The 23,249-nt window shown below is 35.3% G+C and overlaps 2 protein-coding genes across 2 annotated transcripts; both read right to left on the bottom strand.

Annotated features, from left to right (window-relative positions):
* Window positions 1-313: 313 nt before the first annotated feature.
* LOC136799976 (probable polyglutamine synthesis accessory protein MT0602) lies at window positions 314-23,231 on the bottom strand. The gene is made up of 6 exons (XM_067056601.1): window positions 22,589-23,231; window positions 21,858-22,207; window positions 21,097-21,242; window positions 2,065-2,163; window positions 1,535-1,686; window positions 314-1,028 (listed from the first exon to the last, which is right to left on the bottom strand). The coding sequence occupies exons 1-6, from the start codon at window positions 23,005-23,007 to the stop codon at window positions 911-913; spliced, it is 1,284 nt and encodes a 427-aa protein (XP_066912702.1). The 5' UTR covers window positions 23,008-23,231; the 3' UTR covers window positions 314-910.
* On the bottom strand, window positions 6,262-7,692 carry LOC136799955 (uncharacterized). Its single transcript, XM_067056573.1, has one exon. It carries the CDS (start codon window positions 7,657-7,659, stop codon window positions 6,262-6,264), a length of 1,398 nt encoding a protein of 465 aa, XP_066912674.1. The 5' UTR covers window positions 7,660-7,692.
* Window positions 23,232-23,249: the final 18 nt, after the last annotated feature.

Here is a 23,249-nt window from a genome sequence, read left to right on the forward strand (position 1 = left end):
TCCCCCCCCCTTCTTAAATGATTCTCCCTTCTTTACATATCTACAACCTTTAAAAATGCCTATCCCCCAAGGGGTTTGGACAAAAATAGCTAACAAATATATGGTGAAATATCTTTAGAGAGAGAAAGCGAAATAATAAACTTCTTTCATCTTTTTGACTCAGACTACTTTAACAGAAAACTTCCTTTCATGAAGACCAAATTTCATAATAGTGCTTGAAAATAATCTACAATATATATGTAAGCCCCCCTTCTTAAACTATCCCCCCTTCCTTGCTACTGCTCCCTTTTTCATGAAAATTTCTGATTCCCCCTTCTTCATTTCTTCGGAAGACGTGTCATCCCCTCCCCTTAAGAAAAGGGGGGGAGGTCGAACTATTAATATAAGGTAAAATTAATACATAAAAATAAATTTCATTGTTCAATTTGGATAAAAAAAGTACAAAAAGCCTACGAAAATTTCTTAAAATGAAGGTGTAATGTATCCACGCAGCGTCTTTGAATTCATACTCTACCATACCTCGTTTTAAAACTTCTCAAAAATTCATCATTTTTGGAGCACAAAAATTGTTAGTACTGTGTGTGGTAGTGATGGTTCTTTAATCTTGTGCCAAAGGTATAAAAAGAATCAATACCGTTTTCAACTCCATTTTCCATCTCTTTTTTTATACATCCGAAAAAAACCGATCTTTTCCGAAAAAATCTTCACTAAAATCCAACGGTTCTATCAAAACGTGTTAAAGTTGTTACAGGGAAAGAACTACCTTGGAAATCCCATTCTTGAGTTGGTTGTAATAAAGCGAGGCTCAATATAATGTTTACATCAAAACCCAACATATTGGTCGTTCCAAACTAGCCCTTACAGCATCAATCAAATGAGGATAAAAGGACCACTCCAGAAAATAGAAATCTCAAGTGATAGCAAGGACTAATAAGTCATCTTGTTCACGAAGCTCAGTACCAAACGGATGACACGCTTTTCTCATTCGTTGGACAATGACCTCAAAATCTTCATCTTCTTGACTGAGCCTTATGAAAGAAACAATAGCGAGATTATGTATCTGGAATTCTCTACGGCTACGGTTAAAGTGGCGAGTAAGGCAAGTAATGGCGGGTGAAAGCAAGTTCGATATTTGACGTTAATAACAAATGATAGTTGTACATATCCATTTATAAGCGAGGTTAAATATCGATAGATAAATCATGACGACGGACAAATGTTCTTTAGCCTTCGTCGTTCACACTACGTAACTTTTCTACAGACTAACCTAAAAGCAAGGCAGACTTTCCTCTCAAAAAAATCAACTATGCTTCCAGAAAAATTTTCCAATCGATTTTTCGTTCTAGAAGCAAAGCGGGTAAACTACGCGGAATAAGTCTAGCTTGCTTTCCGCTTAGCATGTAGGAAAGTTCCGTTAATAAGTGAGATCGGAAAAGTATTCAGATTTACAACATTGATAGGCTGAAATTATGACCAGTGTGCCTCGAATTTCATTGCTAACACTAATATCAACAGATGGTATTGATGAACATACCTGGTGACTGCGCAATGTTCAATCTTTATTGGAAGTAAATCAAGTCTTTTCAAATAAGCAGCAGTCTGGTTCGAGACATTTTTCTCGATATGAAGTTTATAAGCAAATGATAAGTCGCTTCGAAATCGGCGAAAATTCCTTCCAAGGCTTGCCTGATGAAAAGGAGACAAAATTATTCTAGTAAATGGCAATTACTATTAAAAAATAATAGACAAAGAAATTATAGCCTTACACCATCAACTCAAGTCAGCCTCGTTCCAAGTGTTTTTTCGATCATGCGAAGAACGTATTGCAAGGAAATCCTCCCCATCCTCCTTTATTTCTCAGAGGGCAAACCCGCTCCCGACAACACCAGGATGTTTATTGAGTGACCTAATATAAATTGATATACGCAGGTATGGATGCAACTGTTAATGATACTATATCTCGGGGAAATATTTAGAACTCTGTACAAGGTACACCGAAACTGTGGAGAGTCTACTAGGGTTGCCGGAAATTTCTCTTACAAAGAAGTGATCGTGTCTACTTACGTTGACAGATTGCAATAAGTCTTCATAAACGTCATAATCGTTTATAAATTCACCACAGCCATACAAAATCAATTTACCATTGTAAATTTCTATACCTTGCTATAAAATAAAGAAATATGCCATGTACTTTACAGAAGAAGCTCCATAAACTCGAACACACAAAGAGTCATTGAACTCGTTCAAGTAATGGAAATTTTGAGTTATAAAGTCTCTCTTAGAATGGTCACTTGTAAGGACCAAGAACTTGAGTTAACAAGAGAGATTCGAGCTTGAGTTGACTCGAGTTAATTAGAAATTGATAAAAAATTTGATTTAATATAAAACGAAATCCAGAAGGAGAGTTAATCCCAAATGCTATGGTATGGCCACAATGTGTTAGTGTCAGAGGTTCATAAATGATTAAAAACAAATTTTATGTTTACAAGTCTCATACGATAAAATCTCCGAGCAGATTCTGATTACTCCACGCTGGCACGTATTCATTCTAAAGGCATCGGCTTCGTCAGAGAATCTGCCCAGGTTGGTGCAACGCTTTCATCTTTTTCATCCAGTTTTGGGATGAATATCAAATGATCTTTTAAGCGCAGTGTTCAAGGTATTGCAACACATATATCTTAAATATAAAACACTAGAAAGGGCTATTGTCTTTGCCAAGCTTTCCCAAGCCAAGCCATGGCGGTTGAAGCGAAATCTGTCATCATTCAATTGAATTACAAATTTAAGAACTCTTTTCCATTGTAATTTTACTTTTGAAAAACTTTTAATGGGGTTTTCCAGAAAAAAAATGAATATGGGGGGGGGGTGGAGGATTTTGAAATTTACTCCCCGGACAGTAGGTTTAGCCCCCGGACAAGTATTAGTTGACCCCATGGACAATCAAAATCACCCTTATACAGAGCAAAATTACCCCCAAACAAAGCAAGTTTACCCCCGGCAAATTTTGTACAATTTTCACTACCCCCGGACACTATATCCTCCACCTCCCATGTACGGATATTTTCTGGAATGAACCCAATCTTAATTCGCAGAAGAGTGCTCAACAATAAAAAATTGATTACTTATAAAAACACGAATCCTATTTTATGGGCTAATTATACTTCCTTAAAGCTACTGTTTCAAACAAACGTCTCTCGTTTATTCGAAGAGGGGAGTTCATTTGAGAAGGGGGGCGTTTTGAAAGATTTTCCTCAAAGGAGGTGCGTTTATTCGAAAGGTCGCTTATTCGAAGTAATACGATATATGCCACCCGGAAAGTTTTGATTCCTGCGTAGAGCTGAGACCCTATGTATTGCCCGGATTTCTTGTAACTAGTAGTTTCATAAAGGCTTTTCAGGAGAATGCTAACACTGCATGCAAAGGAATACGAAGAGTGTTGAGTAAACTTTATGATAGGCATACGTTTCTTAAAGAGTTTGGTGCTGACTCAAAAGCATTTATTGTATGTTAGGAGAGACAAATTTTATTTATTGTTTTACGGGAAGACCTTCAGAAAAATATGGATCGGCTGGTCGGTGTAAGAAATATAAATTTTTTTAAATCTAAGGTCAAAGTCTAAAAAGAATTTGTGAGGTTTTGAAGCAGTAAAACTTTTTCTTCTTTATTGATGAGTAACTTTCGTGCCATTTCCATTGTGATATTCTAAATTCATCTAAAAGTTTTGGGATAAATTTATTCTTTTCAACTTGATCAGTTATAAATATCTGCAAAAAACTTATCATCAAGTCCACACAGGTCCACCAAAGTGGTCATCAGCAGCAATTGACCTTGCTTTCTTCTTGTTAAATAAATCAGTCTACAAAAAGTGTCGAAACTGAGCGACTGATCCTTACAATATTGGTATCGGATTTGCCATTGTATTGGATTTGCCTTTTATACTTTGTATGTCGGATAGAAATTAATTTATTTAGGTGCGTGGCCATCATTTGATTGGTAAACTATTGGTTTTCTCGTCTTCTTTTTTGGTTGGATTGTTTTTGCTCATGACGTTCTAAATCTAGATTTTTTGCTAGTTTTTTGGGCCGAGTTGTCCTTTGGAAAAGTGGAGTTTGGTCTTCATCAACAGATTTGTATTATGCTTTTTCCATATCTATTTGGTTCGGGGTAGTTTATTACGGTGTACAGTAGAGGTTCTGTGAATAATTGCAATGTACAACCAAAGGTAATTAGGGAATTTTAATTACTTTTAGAAAAGAAGAAAACAAAAACTGTAGACTTTTATTACTTCATCGAGCCGCAAAAGTTTTTCTGTCGAACACAATAAAATTTCCCTCCATTTCTCAAAGTAACTTAACCCTATTCGGACCAAGCATTTTTTGAGATTTTAAATATTTCGGGGGGGGGGGGGGCAAAACAAAACATTCCCTTTTCTATAAATTCTTTAAAAATTGGCAGGATTTTCCTGTCCATGTAAGTGTAAGTATGTGTTTCTACAAAAAAAGGATTGATACTCTTCATATTTTGATGACGTCAGCACTTTTTAAAAGAAATTCATGGAAAATAGCAAAAATCATTTTGAAATGACTGTTTTTGCTTTTGATCTAAATAAGATTTTTTAAATTCTGTTATAATTAAATTCTCTTTCGACGATTATATCAAATCAGAATTTCGAAACTCAGGTTAGTTAAATGTCCAAAATTTATTAGGCGTGACACCCACCGAATCCCATCGTTTTTAGAAAGTCGTGTATAGCTGAGAAGAAGCGTTTTGGAAAATGAATGTAAATGAAAGTTATGAAAATTTATGAAAATACAATTCAATAGATCTATACTGAAAAGGGGAAGAACAAAGTTTTTGTCATGAGGGCGGGTCCAAATAGGGTTAAGCGAATAGAGCAAAGGTTAAATCCAATTGAGTCGTAATATATTGAACATTTTCAGGGAGTTTCTAAACGTCGACCAGAAATGACGACCACGACCGGCGACCACGACCAGTGACCAGATAAATTTGGGTTATCGAGTTTTTTCTCTTTCTCCAACGTAGAGTGTCTCTCCTAATCATTTGAATATATTTAATATTGAAGAGTAAGCTCACCCCTGTCTCATCTAATTAAAGCTACGTGTCAAATACGTAAAACAACCATTTCGACCCTCTTGGAGCTTGATTATGGTGTCAATTTCTATCCTTTTGTATTATCAGCATCACAATAATTAGTGGCACAAAATTTTTTGAAAATGGTTTGAGAAGCTTTGTATTTCTGTCGAAATTAGTCATTTTGTCAGCATAAAGACAATAGAATAAATTGATTAGATCCATATCTCTAAAACTGGCCTTCCCAATTTTTTCGTACTGACAAGTTCTAGCTATTCATACTAAAGGCATCTTATTCAGCATAATTAAAATATTTAGTTTAACAAAGCTTACTAACATCATACTTAATGACCCTGTCAATATTTTTGTCAAATAGTGTCACTTTGTCAAGAAAATGACTGGTTACTTCAAAGGCCACTTTTTAGTATTCTGAGGACTTGATTTAATCATTCTCTACGGTGGAGAGAGCAGATAAACTTGATAATCCAAATTTATCTTGTCGCCGGTCGTGGTCGCTGGTCGTGGTCGCCATTTCTAGTCGATGTTAAGAAACTCACACATTTTCAGCTGTGTTCAATTTTTTTTTTACCAAAATAAATGAAAGCCTGTACCATAATACTTTTTGTTTATTTGAACAAAGATCCGATCAAGTAATTATCGGCCATGTTTCCTAACCTAAAACCATTACAAAAAAATAATAAATTTACAAAAGATTTTTTAAGTAATTTTATAAATCAAACGATAAGGCAATTCATGATATTCATGATGTAATGTTTTCTACGGAAAAAACCCCGATTTTAGCCAGTAGTGCCAAATTTAAATTAGACAAAAGTTGTATGAAATTTGCCACTACTGGCAAAAAACCGGGATCTTTCCGTAGAAAGCATAACGTCTTGAATATCATGAATACAAAAGAGTGTCATTATAATTGTTACTCTATTTCTATTCATTACATTTCAAATAATGTATTTGTGTTTACAGCTCTCCTTTGTATGATATTTTTTTTAAATTTGAAAGAAAAAAGAAAATGAAAACATTAGTACTGTACATCGTGTTATCAGAGTGAATGAAATCATAAAAAATTAAGACCCCAAACCCCCCCCGGCAATTAGGTCCCCCCTGTTTATTAAAATTTTCCAACCCCCCCCATTTATGCGACCCCCCCCCCGTTTATTTAGAGCCTAAGAGTACGGGAAACGAAAAAATGCACATCAATAAAAGGGTCGATTCTTCTTCGATGTTGTAATAAAAAAGGGTTTGACCACCTTCTAATTGTCTGTCAGCGAAAATCAAACGTTGTTGATCTGGTGGGATTCCTTCTTTATCTTGAATTTTGGCTTTGACGTTGTCGATAGTATCATTTGGTTCGACTTCTAAAGTAATAGTTTTACCAGATGAGGTTTTGACAAAGATTGTCATTGACCGAATGGGAACGGAACGCAAGACCAATCGAAGGGTAGATTCTTTTTGGATGTTGTAGTCGGAAAGGGTTCGGCCATCCTCTAATTGTCTGCCAGAGAAGATCAAACGTTGTTGATCTGGAGGGATTCCTTCTTTATCTTGAATTTTGGTTTTGACGTTGTCGATAGTATCATTTGGTTCGACTTCTAAAGTAATGGTTTTACCAGATATAGATAAGGTTTTGACAAAGATTGTCATTGACCGAATGGGAACGGAACGCAAGAGCAAGTGAAGGGTTGATTCTTTTTGAATGTTGTGGTCGGAAAGGGTTCGGCCATCCTCTAATTTTCTGCCAGAGAAGATCAAACGTTGTTGATCTGGAGGGATTCCTTCTTTATCTTGAATTTTGGCTTTGACGTTGTCGATAGTATCATTTGGTTCGACTTCTAAAGTAATGGTTTTACCAGATAAGGTTTTGACAAAGATTGTCATTGACCGAATGGGAACGGAAGGCAATAGCAAGTGAAGGGTTGATTCTTTTTGGATGTTGTAGTCGGAAAGGGTTCGGCCATCCTCTAATTTTCTGCCAGAGAAGATCAAACGTTGTTGATCTGGAGGGATTCCTTCTTTATTTTGAATTTTGGCTTTGACGTTGTCGATAGTATCATTTGGTTCGACTTCTAAAGTAATGGTTTTACCAGATAAGGTTTTGACAAAGATTGTCATTGACCAAATGCGAACGGAAGGTAAGACCAAGTGAAGGGTTGATTCTTTTTGGATGTTGTAGTCGGAAAGGGTTCGGCCATCCTCTAATTTTCTGCCAGAGAAGATCAAACGTTGTTGATCTGGAGGGATTCCTTCTTTATCTTGAATTTTGGCTTTGAAGTTGTTGATAGTATCATTTGGTTCGACTTTTAAAGTAATGGTTTTACCAGATAAAGTTTTGACAAAGATTGTCAGTGACCGAATGGGAACGGAAGGCAAGACCAAGTTAAGGGTGGATTCCTTTTGGATGTTGTAGTCGGAAAGGGTTCGGCCATCCTCTAATTCTTTGCCAGCGAAGATCAAACGTTGTTGATCTGGTGGGATTCCTTCTTTATCTTGAATTTTGGCTTTGACGTTGTCGATAGTATCATTTGGTTCGACTTCCAAAGTGATGGCTTTCATTTTGAATTTGACGAAGATTGAAAAAGATCGTTTTCGCAAAACTAAACGAAAATTCGATTCAATTAGTATTTGTTCTAACAATATATCTTTGTATTTTAACTCCTTGTCTTGGTAGGTCAAATAGTACTGAGCCGAGGAAAGTCCAAGGTCTTCCTCTATTATCTCTAGAGGTATTTTACTTGAGCTTACGACAAAAGATGAGTGCTTTCCATCAAAGGTTCATCTTGAGGCTGAATTACACAATCAGATGAACAGGTGGCACCATTCAAGCTCGAAGCCGTAAGTTGCTGCGTAGCTGGTTTTGAATTATAACTTATTTTTTTTAGATTTGGTGCCAAGGCTTGCTTTGAACTGGAAATCGACTGCGAGGTAGCACCAGAGTTTTGCACTGTTAAAGAAAAAAAAGGAGTATATGATATCAAACAATATAAATATAGCCGACGAAGTTCACATAAAGCTTGAAAGGGGGCCTGGAATTCCCGAGTTAATTTGCGAGTTAATAAATGGCGTCAAGTTAAAGGCACGAAAAAAACCTTATTACTTAAATAACACCAAATAATTCGAAAAGTTAAAAGCTCGAAAAAAGTTATGATTTTTGAGATTACGTCATAATGACGTCACAAAAATAAAATTATGACGTCATGCGCAAAATAACTCAGAAAAGAATAACTCGGAAATTCCACGCCCCGCTTGAAAGTCAATCGTAAAACTCAAAGAGACCATTGTAACAAAATAGCAAAGCAAATAATATTGTCGTACAAAAACACATACCTTGATTATTTGGGAAGATACCCTTGACATCCAAATTATTTGTAAGAAGTTTGAGTTGTTTAGACAGGTAAGAGGGGTCTCAATATCGCCTGACATGTCAATATACATAAACTTCTTCAGTGTTAAACCAATGTTTCCTTTCCACTCTCCAGGGTTTCTCATCGAGGCATCAAGAACTACAGCCACCATGGGAACCGTCGAGCTAGCGTAATCGAACTCTGTTCGACAATTATCGGTATCCGAACCTAAGACTACTTTATCATGATATCTCTTCGTCAGAAATGCGATAAAACATTTGGTATTATCAATTCCTTTTGCCATTTGTTCTCTCATGTTGCCGACCATTCGCTCATTGTCAAACCACGTGATATAACCCAACTCTTTGATGGCTTCGTTGATTTTTTTCACTCGATCATGGTTCGTTTTTCCATCTTCACCCCAATCATGGGATAGAAACAGATCAGTTTCTTCAGACATTTTTCGCAGCAACGATAAAACCAACACATAAAATATCTCACAAGAAAGATCTTTATCTCCTTATATCAGTGGTAATTAGCAAAATAATTCTGCTTTCCCTGGTCAGCTTTCTCAGATCTTTTAAATAGGGTTTTATTCACTTGTTTATTATATAGTGAGTGAAACCACTTTAAGCACCAAATGTGACCTTTACTGGAAAAAAACGATTTTTTTTTCTATAAAAACGGAAAAAAACTGTAAAAAACGCGTAGCATTTAAATATGTTTCTTATTTTCAGGGGGTTCTATTTAAAAAAAAAACAAGCAACATGCTGAATGGACCTACCTGATGATGAAACTTAGATAGCAATAAGGAGAAAAACAATCATTAAGAAAATATAGCGCTTAGCGAAAATGCATTAAATGTCATCATTGATTGTTGATGGGGGGGGAGGGGTTTAGGGAAAAAAGAAATAGAAAGTTTTATTGACAATTGAATCATGCTTGATGGTGGCATTGTTATCAATAATTTTTTTAAGTGAAAAAACAAAGAAATGTATGGAAAAAGCCCAATTCAAATCTGCAAAAACGGCGATTTCCGGCATATTTCCGGCATTTTCGGCCGGAAAAATCTTTTTCTCAAAAATCGGACTCGACAATGATTTGGGCATTGTTAATACGCATCTTTGAACAAAAAATCAGCAAAAACTAATGATAAAATCTCGAGAAAATGCCAAAAAAACAGTTTTTCCGGCACATTTTGCATCAGTGTGCAAAATTTCATAAAAAAATATAAAGTACAGCTCGAGAAAATCAAGAAATACCGTTTTTCCGGCGAAAATGGGCTGCACCGGCGATTTTTAGAAAGTTCCGGCTTCAAAACTCAGTTCTATTGACGATTGAACCATGCTTCATGGTGGGCATTGCTATTAATAATGTTTTTGTGTGAAAAAACAACGAAATATAAGGAAAAAGTCCGATGAAAATCTGCAAAAATGGCGATTTCCGGCATATTTCCGGCATTTTCGACCAGAAAAAATTTTTTCTCAAAAATCGGACTCGGCCAAGTTTTGGGCATTGCTAATACGCATCTTTGTGCAAAAAATCAGAAAAAACTAATGATGAAATCTTGAGAAAATGCCAAAAAACCGGGTTTTCCGGCATATTTCCGGCATTTTCGGCCGGAAATAAATTTTTTTCGAAAATCGGGCTCCGTCACATTTTGGGCATTACCATTTTGCATCATTGTGCCAAAAATCAAAAAAAACTAATGAGCCAATCCTGAGAAAAGCTGGTAACAGACGGACGGACGAACGAACGAACGGACGAACGGACGAACGAACGGACGGACATCGGTTAATTTATAGGACCTCCGAGGTAGGTCCAAAAATCCTTCAAACTAGAAAAACGGAAAAAAACTGAAAAAAAAACGCTTGCAAAAGCAGGCAAATTTAAAGCACTTTTACATACCTTTCCTTGTTTTTTAAGAAGTCTTTACATACTAAAAAAAAAGTCTTTATAAATGAAACAAGACGACTTGAAGTCGAAAATTTCGCCAAATATTTGCAAAAAGTATGCTAAAATGCTGGCTCTGAAAAAGTTGTTAAGAAAAATACGAGGTGGATTAGAAAAAAAAGGTTTAGGTCGAGTCATGAGAAATAATTTGGACACGCTCATATTTGATGATAAATAAGCCAGGCTGAGCCATATTAAAACTACTGCAACCAGTAGTCCCCTGTCTACTTTGTAAGAACTAATAACCTAAAAGTAGATGCTTATAAGAAAAATAAATGTGCTCATATTGTGCACCGTACCTTTTTTTCTCTTTATAAGAACTATTTACCGAAATGTATATCCCCGCCTTTCAAGAGTTTTTGATTTGATTCTTATCTAAAGTTGCCTATATGATGATTAAGATGTTCCCGCATATTATGTCATCCTTTGTTTACTCTGTAGGAACTAATAACTGAAAGGTATATTACCTATCAACCAAATCCCCTTTATTTTGAACGCATAATAACCACTCTCTGTTTTTCATGTACGCATGTCAAGAAGAGAAAGATAAATATTAAAAATAATAAAAGAATAAATATTTGTTTAAAGTACAATGAAGATGAGCAAATAATATTAATGATATGAATTGTTTCATATATTTTGTTTTTGAAAAAAAAAACGACCCAGTGGAAAGGTAGAAAAACAAATTAAATTTAGTGAGTTTGTCCACCGTATCGATTACTTTCGTTTTCTAATTTTTTAGAAATGAAAAACAAGAGCCGCAAAGATGCGGATAAATATTTCCTTTACAAATGATAAAATAATTGATGTACTCAAAAGATTTCAAAGTGCTTTAAATCTCAGAAAACATCAAGCAACACAAACCCCTAAGAATTTCAAAAATCTATTTATGTAATTGCCAGTATTTAGAAGATTATTCATAAGATGACTGTAGGTTCAAACCTACAGATCAAGGAACATCAAAGCTAAACCTGACTGAGAACAACAATGCGGTAACCAAATTGACTGGACAACTTTAATTTTCGTTAGGTGGACTTTAGTTGGATTTTAGTACATATTATACTAGCCGTCACCCGGCGTCGCACCCGCTAAGTAGAGTGTTGTTGAACACATCAAAAGCCCTTGGGATAGTGCATAATGATTATATCATTATTATTTTAAGCACTGCATGATGCAATGATGACCCACCCTCTGCATTTATTCCAATTGATATTTCGAGTTATATATAATGAGTTTCATAATTGCTACAAACAGATTTACCCTAAAGAATTAGATCTCAAAGTTGAGCACCGTGGAAACCATGCATCGTTTTTAGATTTAGATATCACCGTTGAAAACAATATTTTTAGATATAAACTTTTTGATAAGAGAGATGCCTTTATCTTCTTCATTGTAAGGATGCCACATGCCGACAGTAACATCCCATTGTGCATTTTTTATGGATCCGCCTTTTCAGAAATTTTACCGATAGCACGTAGCACACTCATGTTTGAAGATCTGACTCCTAGAGTCACTGAGCTTTTCATTCGAATGTGAAACCAGGGTGCTTAAAACGCTTTCTTGAAGAAGCAAGTTGTCAAATGTTTTTCCAGGTTTCCGGACTGTTTTAGAAAGTATGGGAAAACCGTCGAAGAATTTTTACATATTTTCAAATTGTGAAATTGTTTTTTTTTTTTTTTTTTTTTTCTGTCTAATAAATTAGCATTATAGCATCGGAGGTATTCATTTCCTACTTTTCTTTTCCCTGTGCAGTCCTCCCGTCGCGGCACGCCGAACCGGGTTCGCGTCCAACTTACGATTCTGTTCTTTTAAGTTTTTGTATGATTTTTTCTATTTTTTTTGTGAGATTGTGTTTGTTACAAATGTTTGTTTCACCTGTACTGTATGTGGGATAGTTGGTACAGTGTGTCTTTTTGCCCTTTTGTACTGTATTTTGTTGTAGTGTCTGTTTGTTGTCTGTTATTTGTTTGGAAGCTGCTGGTCAGTTCCTTTTTCTGTTATGTTTTCCGAAGGCGACTGAGTGTGGGCCCTTAAACACGTGGAAAGTCACTATGCCAGTCACAAGTCTGGGACTTCGGGTTTTGTTTTGTGTTTGTATCTTTTTTTTATGTATTTGATGTGTTTGCTTTTGTATTTGTCTCCATTTTGTATGTATTTTGATGAACTTGTGTAAATGATTGTACGGAAGTGTGTTTATCAATAAAAAAGTTTTTTGCAATTCATTGTCTCTCCACTATTACTTTTCTTCTATCTTCATTTGGATTAGGTTGTTCTTTCACATACCACTATTTAAATTCCCTTTAACTTTTTGCTAAATTACCCTCTGTTCCGGAATGATTAAAAAATTAAAAATACCAAAAAAATCGTAAATATACACAATTAACAAAAATATTCTTAACTTTTTTTCGTTTTTATCAGTTTGAGTTATTTATATACCTTTTTTTTTTCTAAAATGACAGATATTACATATCTTCACTATATATATATATAGTCTAGAAGTATAAAACCTTCAACTACTCAAAATGGAAACAATAAAGACAAAAACCCACAAAACAAAAAGACAATACAAATACAACAAAAATCTAGAATGAACATTCACAGAAAATCAATCAGGTTGGAGTAGAAAAGGAAAATATGATGACATAGAAATCCGTCAATGCAAAACTAGTGATCTAAAGTGACTACAAGGAAGAAAGAGACTCAATATGAGTTAAGATGGAAAGAAGTAACTCAATATGAGTCAAAAATTATTTCAAGAAAACACATTATCTGTTCCACAGTTTTCGACGTACACAGGATTTCGGCCATTTGTGAAAATATCCTCCTATATGATGGAAATAGGGTTGTGTAGGTAGGCCAAGCAGTGTTAGCTAGACACCGCTACAGATAAAAAGATGTAAAAAGATGTGTTTAGTGAAATTATATATATAATTATATATATAATTAATATATATAATTTTCAATTTGCAAAAATATACGTACAACCAAAATGTTTATTTGCTCGATTGAGATCAAAATTAATGATTGAAGCTTAGATAAAATTGTACAACTGCCCTATCTGGGCAAGGTTGAAAACAGAGCTATATATCTCTTCGGTGAGGCCTATTCACTTCTGAAAGAGATATCTCTGCAGGTTAAGTCTTTAAAACTCGAAGAAATTCAAAATGGTGGAGACTAGGTATAGTAGACAGCATTGATCAGAATTAGATTGAGAGATATGAAATAAATCAAAAATCAATAAAATAAAAATTTATCTTAAACAATATTGTCGGAACAAAAGAAAAGCAATAAGTAATAATATAATAAAATAATATAAGAGTGCTAACTAAGGTAGCAAGAAGGCGATAAAGCTAATAAAGATGAAGAAAGTTTTGTATACTTATTTATTTTCAGAAGTATATGCACGCCAAAATTAAAAACCTTAGCCCTGGTTGTTTATTCTTAATGAGTGATTTGTTGAAAACTCGAAGCCTCTCGATCTTATCGATTGTATACTAACTGATAACATCACTCACAGCAGTTTCTTGTTATTGAAGTAGGCAGTTGTTCTTGAACTCAGAAATTAGCAGCTGTGTTGAGATCAGGAGCGTTATGGATCAGATCACTTTGATATTTGCTGTTTTGATTTACTTTCCGCAATCAATTTTGTCACAAACTTTGAGACCGGGAAAAGAAAGGATGATTTTGGTTGGACTGTACCATCAATGTGATGAGATTGAAAGAAAGAGTTTGTGTCTAGCTTCGGTCGATTTAGCTTATGATCAAAAGAAGTCCGACTGGATTGACTTTTTAAAGCAGAGAAACTATGATCATATTAATGGCTTACTAACTATGGATGATTTCGATTATAAAGTGTTCAATTTTTGTGGAGTTCACCAAGCGGTTTCTTTAGCTATGGATTTGAAATTGAATGCAAGTTACTTTGTTTCGAATAAACATCAACGTATTCCTTTGTGGAATGGACACCGAATCAGAAGGTGGAGATACACTTCCAAAATCATGTCCATGGTCATAGACGCACCTCCACATGTGTCTAGAGTCTTACAAGAAATCTTTACGGGCGAAGACTTCGTTGTTTGGTTTGTTAACGGTAAATTTGAGATCCCAGATACTTTCAAAAATCGAAACCTTCGCTCGGGAAGTAAAAGCTACCTCAAAAGTGCTCAAAATTTACTCAACTTGATCAACAATCAATCTTACCCAATCAATTTCATAAAAGTGAGTCCTAAAACAAATAATCAATTTCGATTCCGAAGTGGGAACAGAGTCAAGCGATTCACTATAATATACATTGATAGCGGTTCCTCATTCTATGAGCTGGAGCTTGAGCTTTTTCTCAAAGTTTTGAGTGAAAAGACAATTGATATGAAATTATGTTATGATTTCATAAAACTTAACTTGACGAACAGTGAGAAAGTTGATTCAGTTATAAACACCACACTCTTTGACACAAAACCCCGTCTTTCCATCATCATCGGACATCCAGATCAAAGCTGGCGATTCCTGGCCATGTATTATAATGTCTTAGAAACTTCAGGTATTCACTGCAGAAAGAATCCAATAGCAGAAAAAATATTTTTTCTTTTAGACATGAGAAGACCATCCAAGGTTCCTGTATCATTTTATCTTGACCAACCAGGACATTATGTTTATACGTTCAGTCGATTTGAATTCGATTTTTCTTTGGACGAGCTATTGATTCCACACCTTGTAAAGCAATTTAATCAAACAGACTTCACTTACTCAAAAGAAACCACAGCTCATAAATGCGTAGAAGCTTTCAATGCTCCACTACTTAATATGGTACAAATTATACAGGTCCTAAACCATAAACTCGACTATTTCCAATACATATCTTATCAGACATACCGAAAGAAAGTTGTTGGGCGAGCTCAATTTAAATCCGATCTTCGCCGTGTGTATCACATAGAAATATCTCACAGACCTAAAAAATCTTCTTACGATATTCTTTTTCACCCAATATTACTATCTGAAAAGATGTTCAAATCAAACGAACTTGAACAATGTCCTATACCATCCTGCCACGCTGGAAAAGAAAACATCTTTGGAAAAATATCTCTCAAAATTCATAGCATTTCGGATAACCAAAGTTATGGCTGGTATTGCCAGAAATGCAAGCAAAATTATTTCCAGCCAAAAAATAATTCCACTCTGCATAACACTTGCACTCCTTGTCCAAAATTTACACTGTCAACTCGAAATCGTGATTCTTGTTATGATCCTTATAGTGACAAGTTCATTCAATTTTATAATCAAAATGGTTTGAAACTTGCGATGGGTTTGAGTATAATTGGTTTTATCTTTTGCTTTTTCACATTGTTGGTTTTCGTGAGATTTAGAAAAACACCTGTCGTGCGTGGATCGAATTTTCCCATTACAGTCATGCATATTATTTGCATGATATGTTTATTCACCACAATGCTTCTACCATTTATGGTGTCAAAAACATCCACCAGTACATGTCTGGTGGAGCTACTTATAATTTCCCTGCTGGTCTTTTGCCCACATACGTTAATCTTAATCAAATGTCAAAACTTACTGCTGGCGTTCCATTCTAAAGTACGTCTTTCGAAACGAACAAAACGAAGAATGTTGGGAAGTCAGATTTCATTGGTCACTCTCTTGATTTTCATAGACATGGGTTTTCTACTGTTAAGTTTACACTCAAAACCCATCAAGTTAACAGTGGATACTGACAACTCAAAGTACATGAGGAGCTACAGATGTGATACACAAGTACATACGACTATTCAAATCGGCTTCATTATCATTCTCTATCTTATGACAACCATCCAAGCATATCGTGGTCGGGATCTCCCAGGACCTTTCAATGAAGCAATGCCCATAGTTTATTCATCGTTTACATGCATAGTCACATACATCACTTATTTTCCCTTTGTTTATCTTCAAAAGGACAAGGACATCAAAATCGTAGCCCGAGTGTTGATTTTGATCGTCTCAAACTTACTGTTTTTGATGATATTCTATAGCAGTAAACTTTACATTATCTTATTTGTACCAAAGAAAAACACTGCCAATTATCTTCAGCAAGAAATGTTGAAAATTTCGAAAGACCGAGTTGATGCGAAGCTTAAATCCCATTTTGCTAGTACTGAAGCTTATAATCATTACCAAGACGAACTAAAGTGTCAATAGTTTGTAACATTTGTATATTTCTTGCAATAGTTTGATTGTTGGTTATTCTGCTCAAAATTATCCTAATTACACGCTTTTTATAAAAGAATACAAGACGACTTGAAGTCGAAAATTTCGCCTAGAATTTAAACTACATAGGAAAACCAAGAAGTAGAGATTGAAGCCAATTTGAAATCTACTTTACATCGAGCCTTGATGAAACAATTTTACAAGAACAACGAGGCTTAAAATCGCTAAAAAAAGAGACCAATTTAAGAACAATTGTTGTTTAATTTTTAAGAACTAATAAACAAAGGTAATATCAGAAGCAGCCAACGAGCTCATTTCCCCGAAATATCTGTTTCCCTTTTCCAGGAGAGAGCTTTTTTTGAAAAAGGGGGAAACAGATCCGATTTTCTAGGAGAGACCTTTTCCTTAAAGCTATCTGTTTCCCCGCTCCAGCTGATGACGTCATCAGAGAGAAACAGATCAATATTTCTAGGAGATGACATAATAAATTGGGAAACAGATATCTGTTTTCCAAAAAAAGATGATATTGCATTGGAAACAGATTGAACTTTATGGGGGAAACAGATATCAATAACGAAAAGAAAGGGAAACAGATGAAAATTTCCAGGAGAGGGAAACAGATATCCTATTTGGGAAAACAGATCAAAATTTTAATTCTGAAAATTGTGGAAACAGATCAAATTTTCTAGGAAAGATACTTTGAGATTAAAAATTTAGGTTTTGCGGAGAAACAGATCTTCATTTCTAGGAATAAGATTTTTGAAATATTCGGCCAACAGATCAAATTTTCCAGGAAGGCTATGTCTAGGAAACAGATATTTAAAAAAAGGTCCTCGTTGGATGCTTTCGTAATATCACCGTCTATCAAAAGTTATTGAATTGATTCTTATAAAGTAAATGCTTATGAGAAAAATAAATATGCTCATATTGTGCGCCATCCCTTGTTTACTATGTAGCCCTTTGCTAAGAACTAATTACCGAAAGGTATATCACCGTCTATAAAAGAGTTTTTGATTTGATTCTTATAAAGTATATGCTTATAAGAAAAATAAATATGCTTATATTGTGCCTCATCCTTTGTTTACTTTGTAAGAACTAATTACGGAAAGGTATAGCACCGTCTATCAAGAGTTATTGATTTGATTTCTTATAAAGTATATGCTTATAAGAAAAACAAGTAAGCTCATATTGTGCGTCATCCCTTGTTTACTTTGAAGGAACTTATTACCGAAAGGTATATTACCGTCTATCAAGAGTCATTGATTTGATTCTTATAAAGTATATGCTTATAAGAAAATAAAGAAAAAATCAAAACTGTGGAGCTAAAGACACAAAGATATATGACGTAATCCAAAGAAAACCCGCGAAAATCGTCCGTGGTTATACGAGCGTGTAATTTGTAAATTAAATTTAGTGAGTTCGTCCACCGTATCAAGCACTTTCGTTTTCTAATTTTTTTTCCGATGACACCGCCGCCGCGAAAGGCTATCGTAATACTTTCGCTATGCGAAATTAACAAATAACTTTTTGAACTCAAAAACTAAATTAAAACTGGATAGACAATCTTCAATTTCTTTAAAATTTAAATTTGATCGAAGTTCTGAGTAAAATGAAAATCAACAAACTGATTTTCTGCTGTTATTATTGTTTGGAATTGTTTGCAAATCCGAATGTTTTCATTTTGTTTAATCGAATGCTTTTAAGCTCTGTCTACATCTTAAGCGATGCCACCCATTATAATTTTCAAAATCTTTATTTAATTTTTCTCTTAAAATTTGTTCCTCCTTATATACACAATAAACCTTCAGGGACGGGGACATGCCGCTGGTCAGGGTTTTTTAGACTTTGAAGATATCTGACAGGGTCCCAAATTTACTTATTTTCAAAATATGCATATGGTAGGGTTGATTTTTGGTTATTTTGGACAATTGTCAGGGTGGAAATTAGAAAATTTTCCGCTTTTTCCTCAGATTTTTGGTCATTTTCGCCGCTTTTAATTTTAGTACTGACAGGGTCCCAATTTTACTAAACATTCATATATGACAGGGTCCACATTTCAAACTCCAGCGGCACGTCTCCGTCGGCCGTCGACCGTCAAAGCCAGTGCCCCCCCCCCCGGGGGAAGCTCACATTTACCTCAAAAGCCCTACCAAACCCCCTGAAAATCTTTGATAAAAAACCCTAAAAAACGGAAAAACGGTTAAAACGGAAAAAAACGAAAAACGGGAAATATAAGAGAAAAAAACACGCTAAGTTTGCTTTTTTTTCCGTTTTCATTACAGAAATACAGCCGCGACCAACTAACTGTCAGCCAGGGGGGGGGTATCGAGTCAGTGTACTGGCCCATAGCTGGTGGGGTGGTGTATTTTTTAGGTTGAATTGAGTTAGTACAGTGTACTAAAAGGGTGGTCCTCTGAGAAAAATACAATGAAAAAGTTAGTACAGTGTACTAAAAGGGTGGTCCTCTGAGAAAAATACAATGAAAAAGTTAGTACAGTGTACTAAAAGGGTGGTCCTCTGAGAAAAATACAATGAAAAAGTTAGTATACTGTACTAGAAAGGTTGGTGTTCTGAATTGATACACACTGAGAAGTTAGTACATTGTACTAATTTCATGGTAAAAACACACAAACCCAGTGAATTCCCATGTATATTTGCCCTAATTTGCCAGGTCCAAGCTGGTCCGAGACCTTCAAGTCAAGGCTGGTTAAGCTATACAAATTGGTACACTGATTTTCTCCCAATGTTTCCTGTTTACTTGATTGGATTTGTTTCAGATTCGCAGCATGCGCAAGTGGAGACCGGCCTTAAGTTCAATCTTGTTTACGTTTTCTTTAAGGCCCTATCTACATTATGGCAACAACAAGAATTTGTGTAAACGTTCGAATCGAAGCTTTCAAGTTTTAGTAAAGAAAATCCGCTCTATTGTTTTATGTTTTTAGTAACCATGTTGGATTGATGTTAATTGAAAAAAATCTGTATATAAGTGAAATCACCAGGGGGAGGGGGTGAAAACGACCGTACGTTCGGCCAAAAATCAGGTCTCTAAAATTGGTCCCTTACAGTGCAGGAAAAATTTGGCTGAAAAGCGACCCTTATAGTGTAATTTTTTGAATTTTTTTGCCCTTTCAGGGCAAAATCTTTTGAAATTTCTCAAATTTTACCTCAAAATTTGATATTTCATAAAATTTTATAGGGAAAGCACCTTTTTATATATTTTGTATAATATTACATTTGATAAAAGATTTTCCGTTTCAGCTTGTGTACAATGTTATTAAGTCTTTTATTTCTATTTTTCAAAAAAGAAAAACTGCTACAGCTTGCCAGACAATCAGAAATCAAGATACAAGAAGGGAAATAACTCAAAGTTGGTTTTGAGTGTTTTGACGTGACTAATTTCAGCTAATTTCACTGTATTTGATTGACTTTGCTTTGTCTGTTTCATTGTTTCAGTGTTTGTACTATATAAGGATTCAAGTATTTTAATATTCAAATCTTTCCTTTTTTATTTTGGTGCCTTTCTTAGCAAAATGCTTCAAAACCCTTGTATATGCTGGCAATTAAACTTATTTGGACAAGAAGAAATTAGAACAGTGCACTATAAGGGATGGTTTCTAAACTTATCTGATCGAAAAAACAGCTAGTACAGTGTACTGAAAGGGTGGTGTCAAAGCCCCGGCCGTGAAAAAAAGTTAGTACAGTGTACTGAAAGGGTGGTGTCAAAGCCCCGGCCGTGAAAAAAAGTTAGTACAGTGTACTGAAAGGGTGGTGTCAAAGCCCCGACCGTGAAAAAAAGTTAGTACAGTGTACTGAAAGGGTGGTGTCAAAGCCCTGACCGTGAAAAAAAGTTAGTACAGTGTACTAAAAAGGGTGGTGGTCTAATTTTTTGGAAAAAAATCCAAAAATCAAGTTAGTACCCTATGGTCCAGTACACTGACTTGGTACCCCCCCCTGTGTCAGCTCTACTGCGATTTGACGTCAAATCTTGTCTTGCCTGACGTCGGTATGCTTTTTGAACTTCAAGCGGCTTCTTTCTTTTTGTGTTTTAGTCATAGAGCTGTTGTAATACATATTTTGCTCAGAATTTCATGCTCTTTCACCAGATGGTACCAATTTAATCAGCTATTTTCCTACACCTTATTTTCCCTTGCAGTTTTGCCTATGGCGTCACTATTTTAGTCATAAAAAGTTTTCCCGGGCCTAATCCGCCTCCTCCCTCTCAAAAATATCTTGTAATATACTGTTCTCTGGAATAAACTAAAAATGGTTAGGTCGTAGAAAAGATGTCACGGAACCCCAGGCTTGACCCCCTACTATGACAAGGAATATAGTAGCTTTCTCAAGATTTCCAAATCATTTCAAATACGAGTGATATCTACGAATTCCCTCGAGGAATTCCTAAGAGATTTCTATTGTATTACCTCGAAACAATCCAATAATGCATCGCTTTTTTAGAAAAATTAAAAACTCCGATAAGGTCTATTCAACCAAATATTGAAAACAACCTTACCACATGATGAGTAGAATGGCCATGAACAACATCCACACCAATATCAATCAAGGCATGCGCAAAGTCTCTCCTGCTCCTCGAGACATTATTTTGAAAATTCTCTCCCCAGTGTACACTGAACGTCACCAAATCTACTTGTGAGCGAACTAAAAGAGAAATCTGAAGTTGAAGGACGATTTTTTTAATTGGTCGAGGTAAAGGACAGAATTACATGCTTAATGAATCTCAGCCAACATGGTTCTTACTTAGTAAAGTAACGGGCACTAATTATCCAAATAAAAACAAGTCTAGTTTATACAAAGTTTTAGGAATTCATCGCTCATAAAAGAATCGTTAAAAACAGGGTCGATTCGGAGCTTGTTATGGTGTTTACAAAGGGTAATATTCACAAATAAGGTGTAAAATTTCGTCACTGCACACTGACTTCAACGACCTAAAGTAAGAATGGCTTGTGTTTTGATCGTTTACTTTGTCTAGAGCGGTTCATTTCGTTTTAGTCTAATGCATTAAAGAGATCAGTAAATCCATAATACACTTTGTATGAAAGTATGAAAGTTACTTCTTTCGATAAGTAAGTAAGTAAGTAAGTAAGTAAGTAAATGATTTATTTGTCCTAATAAGCGAGACGAGCGACCACACTCATAGACAAAAAAGCTAAACTAAGGAGGTGGCCGCACGATATAGTTACAAGATTGAATAATTTTAAAGGTCTTATTTTAATATAGATAGAATCACCAAGGAATGAGAGAATAAAAGAGTACCTTTTTTGACTTCATCTTGAATGTATTCTATCTCCTGCCATCGAGCTCTATTAAAATTCTGTTCAGTATTCTGGAAATTATTGATGTCAAAATAATTGATTCCAGGCCCCGTATCTGCCTTCCATTCTACGAAATGATCTGCTATTCCAAAAATAGCCATTTTGAGGTCACATCCAGCTGGTGATTTCAATTTAACAATCCTTGGTTTCCAGGCTATTTCCCAGTTTTTCCCGAAGCCGAACCACTTAATTTTAAGTTCGTTGAGGTATTGGATTGTTTCTTTAACGCCTTCAAATCCATAGTCAAGTATATGGTTATTCGCTAAATTACAACATCCAATGTTTAGTAACCTGTGAGTAAAATAAACATTTTTTTCTAAAATGTCCCGGGAACTTCAAAAATAAGTTTTTTCATGCCAGCGAATAACGCCCCGCAAGGCTGGATTTCAACGCGTACGCTCAACGCCCTTGACTTCATATTTTGTTTGAAATTAACATTCTTATTTAATACGCGGGTATAGCAAAAACATCAATTTTTATCAGTCTTGGGTCTAAGAATACTGGTAGAAAACTTTGACTTTAAAACAGCCTAAGCTCCACCGCACCACAAATCAAGGAGTATTCGGGCTAATAAACAGGAGAGGAATAAGACGCCGTAATAAAATGTCCATGCTAATTTTGCAGCTTTTCTTAAAATGACATAAGACCTCCTGATTAAGAAATGTGGCGTACCTCAAGAGATCAGCTTGCTTTGTCGTGCCGCCATGTTTACACATAAATTCTTTTGGTTTTCGTTGAAGTTGCTGCAAACCGGTAGCATTGCCAGTGATGACACATTCCAAGTTCGCAATGTTCAACGTTGAGTCTTTTAAGTACTGAATGATTTGTTCATCAACTCGAGGTTTATTAGGATTCAATCGGCCAAGCATGACATCTCCGAGCAAGGTGACTGAGAACATTTTTGTCGACAATAGATAACTTTGTAGTGAATTTATATCAACAAGTTCATTTTGATAATAGACGTACCTGAGATATCCATAATCCCATATAATAATTAATAAGTTTTGATTTTGAACTGAAACAACAAGTTTTAAAATGTTCAAAGATTTAGTACTTCTGGGTACTCCAGCCTTTAGTGCCATATTTGTCATTGTATAAAGACTATAGACTATTGCATGGGGGGTCTAGCTTTCGAAAAAAGGGGAAAAAAGAACGTGGTTTGCAATCCTGGCTTTAAACTACTTAATCGTAAACAATGTCGTGAAAATAGAAAAGTCACTTTTTTGAAAAGATGCGAATCCCAGTCTAATAGTGTAATTCTCACAGCAATGATATTGGATGATGGAAAGATTAGGTAGCTTAGGCCACGACAAATAGAGAGGAGATTGTGAAA

Source organism: Clytia hemisphaerica, unplaced genomic scaffold (assembly GCF_902728285.1).
Source record: "Clytia hemisphaerica strain Z4C2 unplaced genomic scaffold, Clytia hemisphaerica genome assembly, whole genome shotgun sequence".
Classification (NCBI taxonomy): domain Eukaryota; kingdom Metazoa; phylum Cnidaria; class Hydrozoa; order Leptothecata; family Clytiidae; genus Clytia; species Clytia hemisphaerica.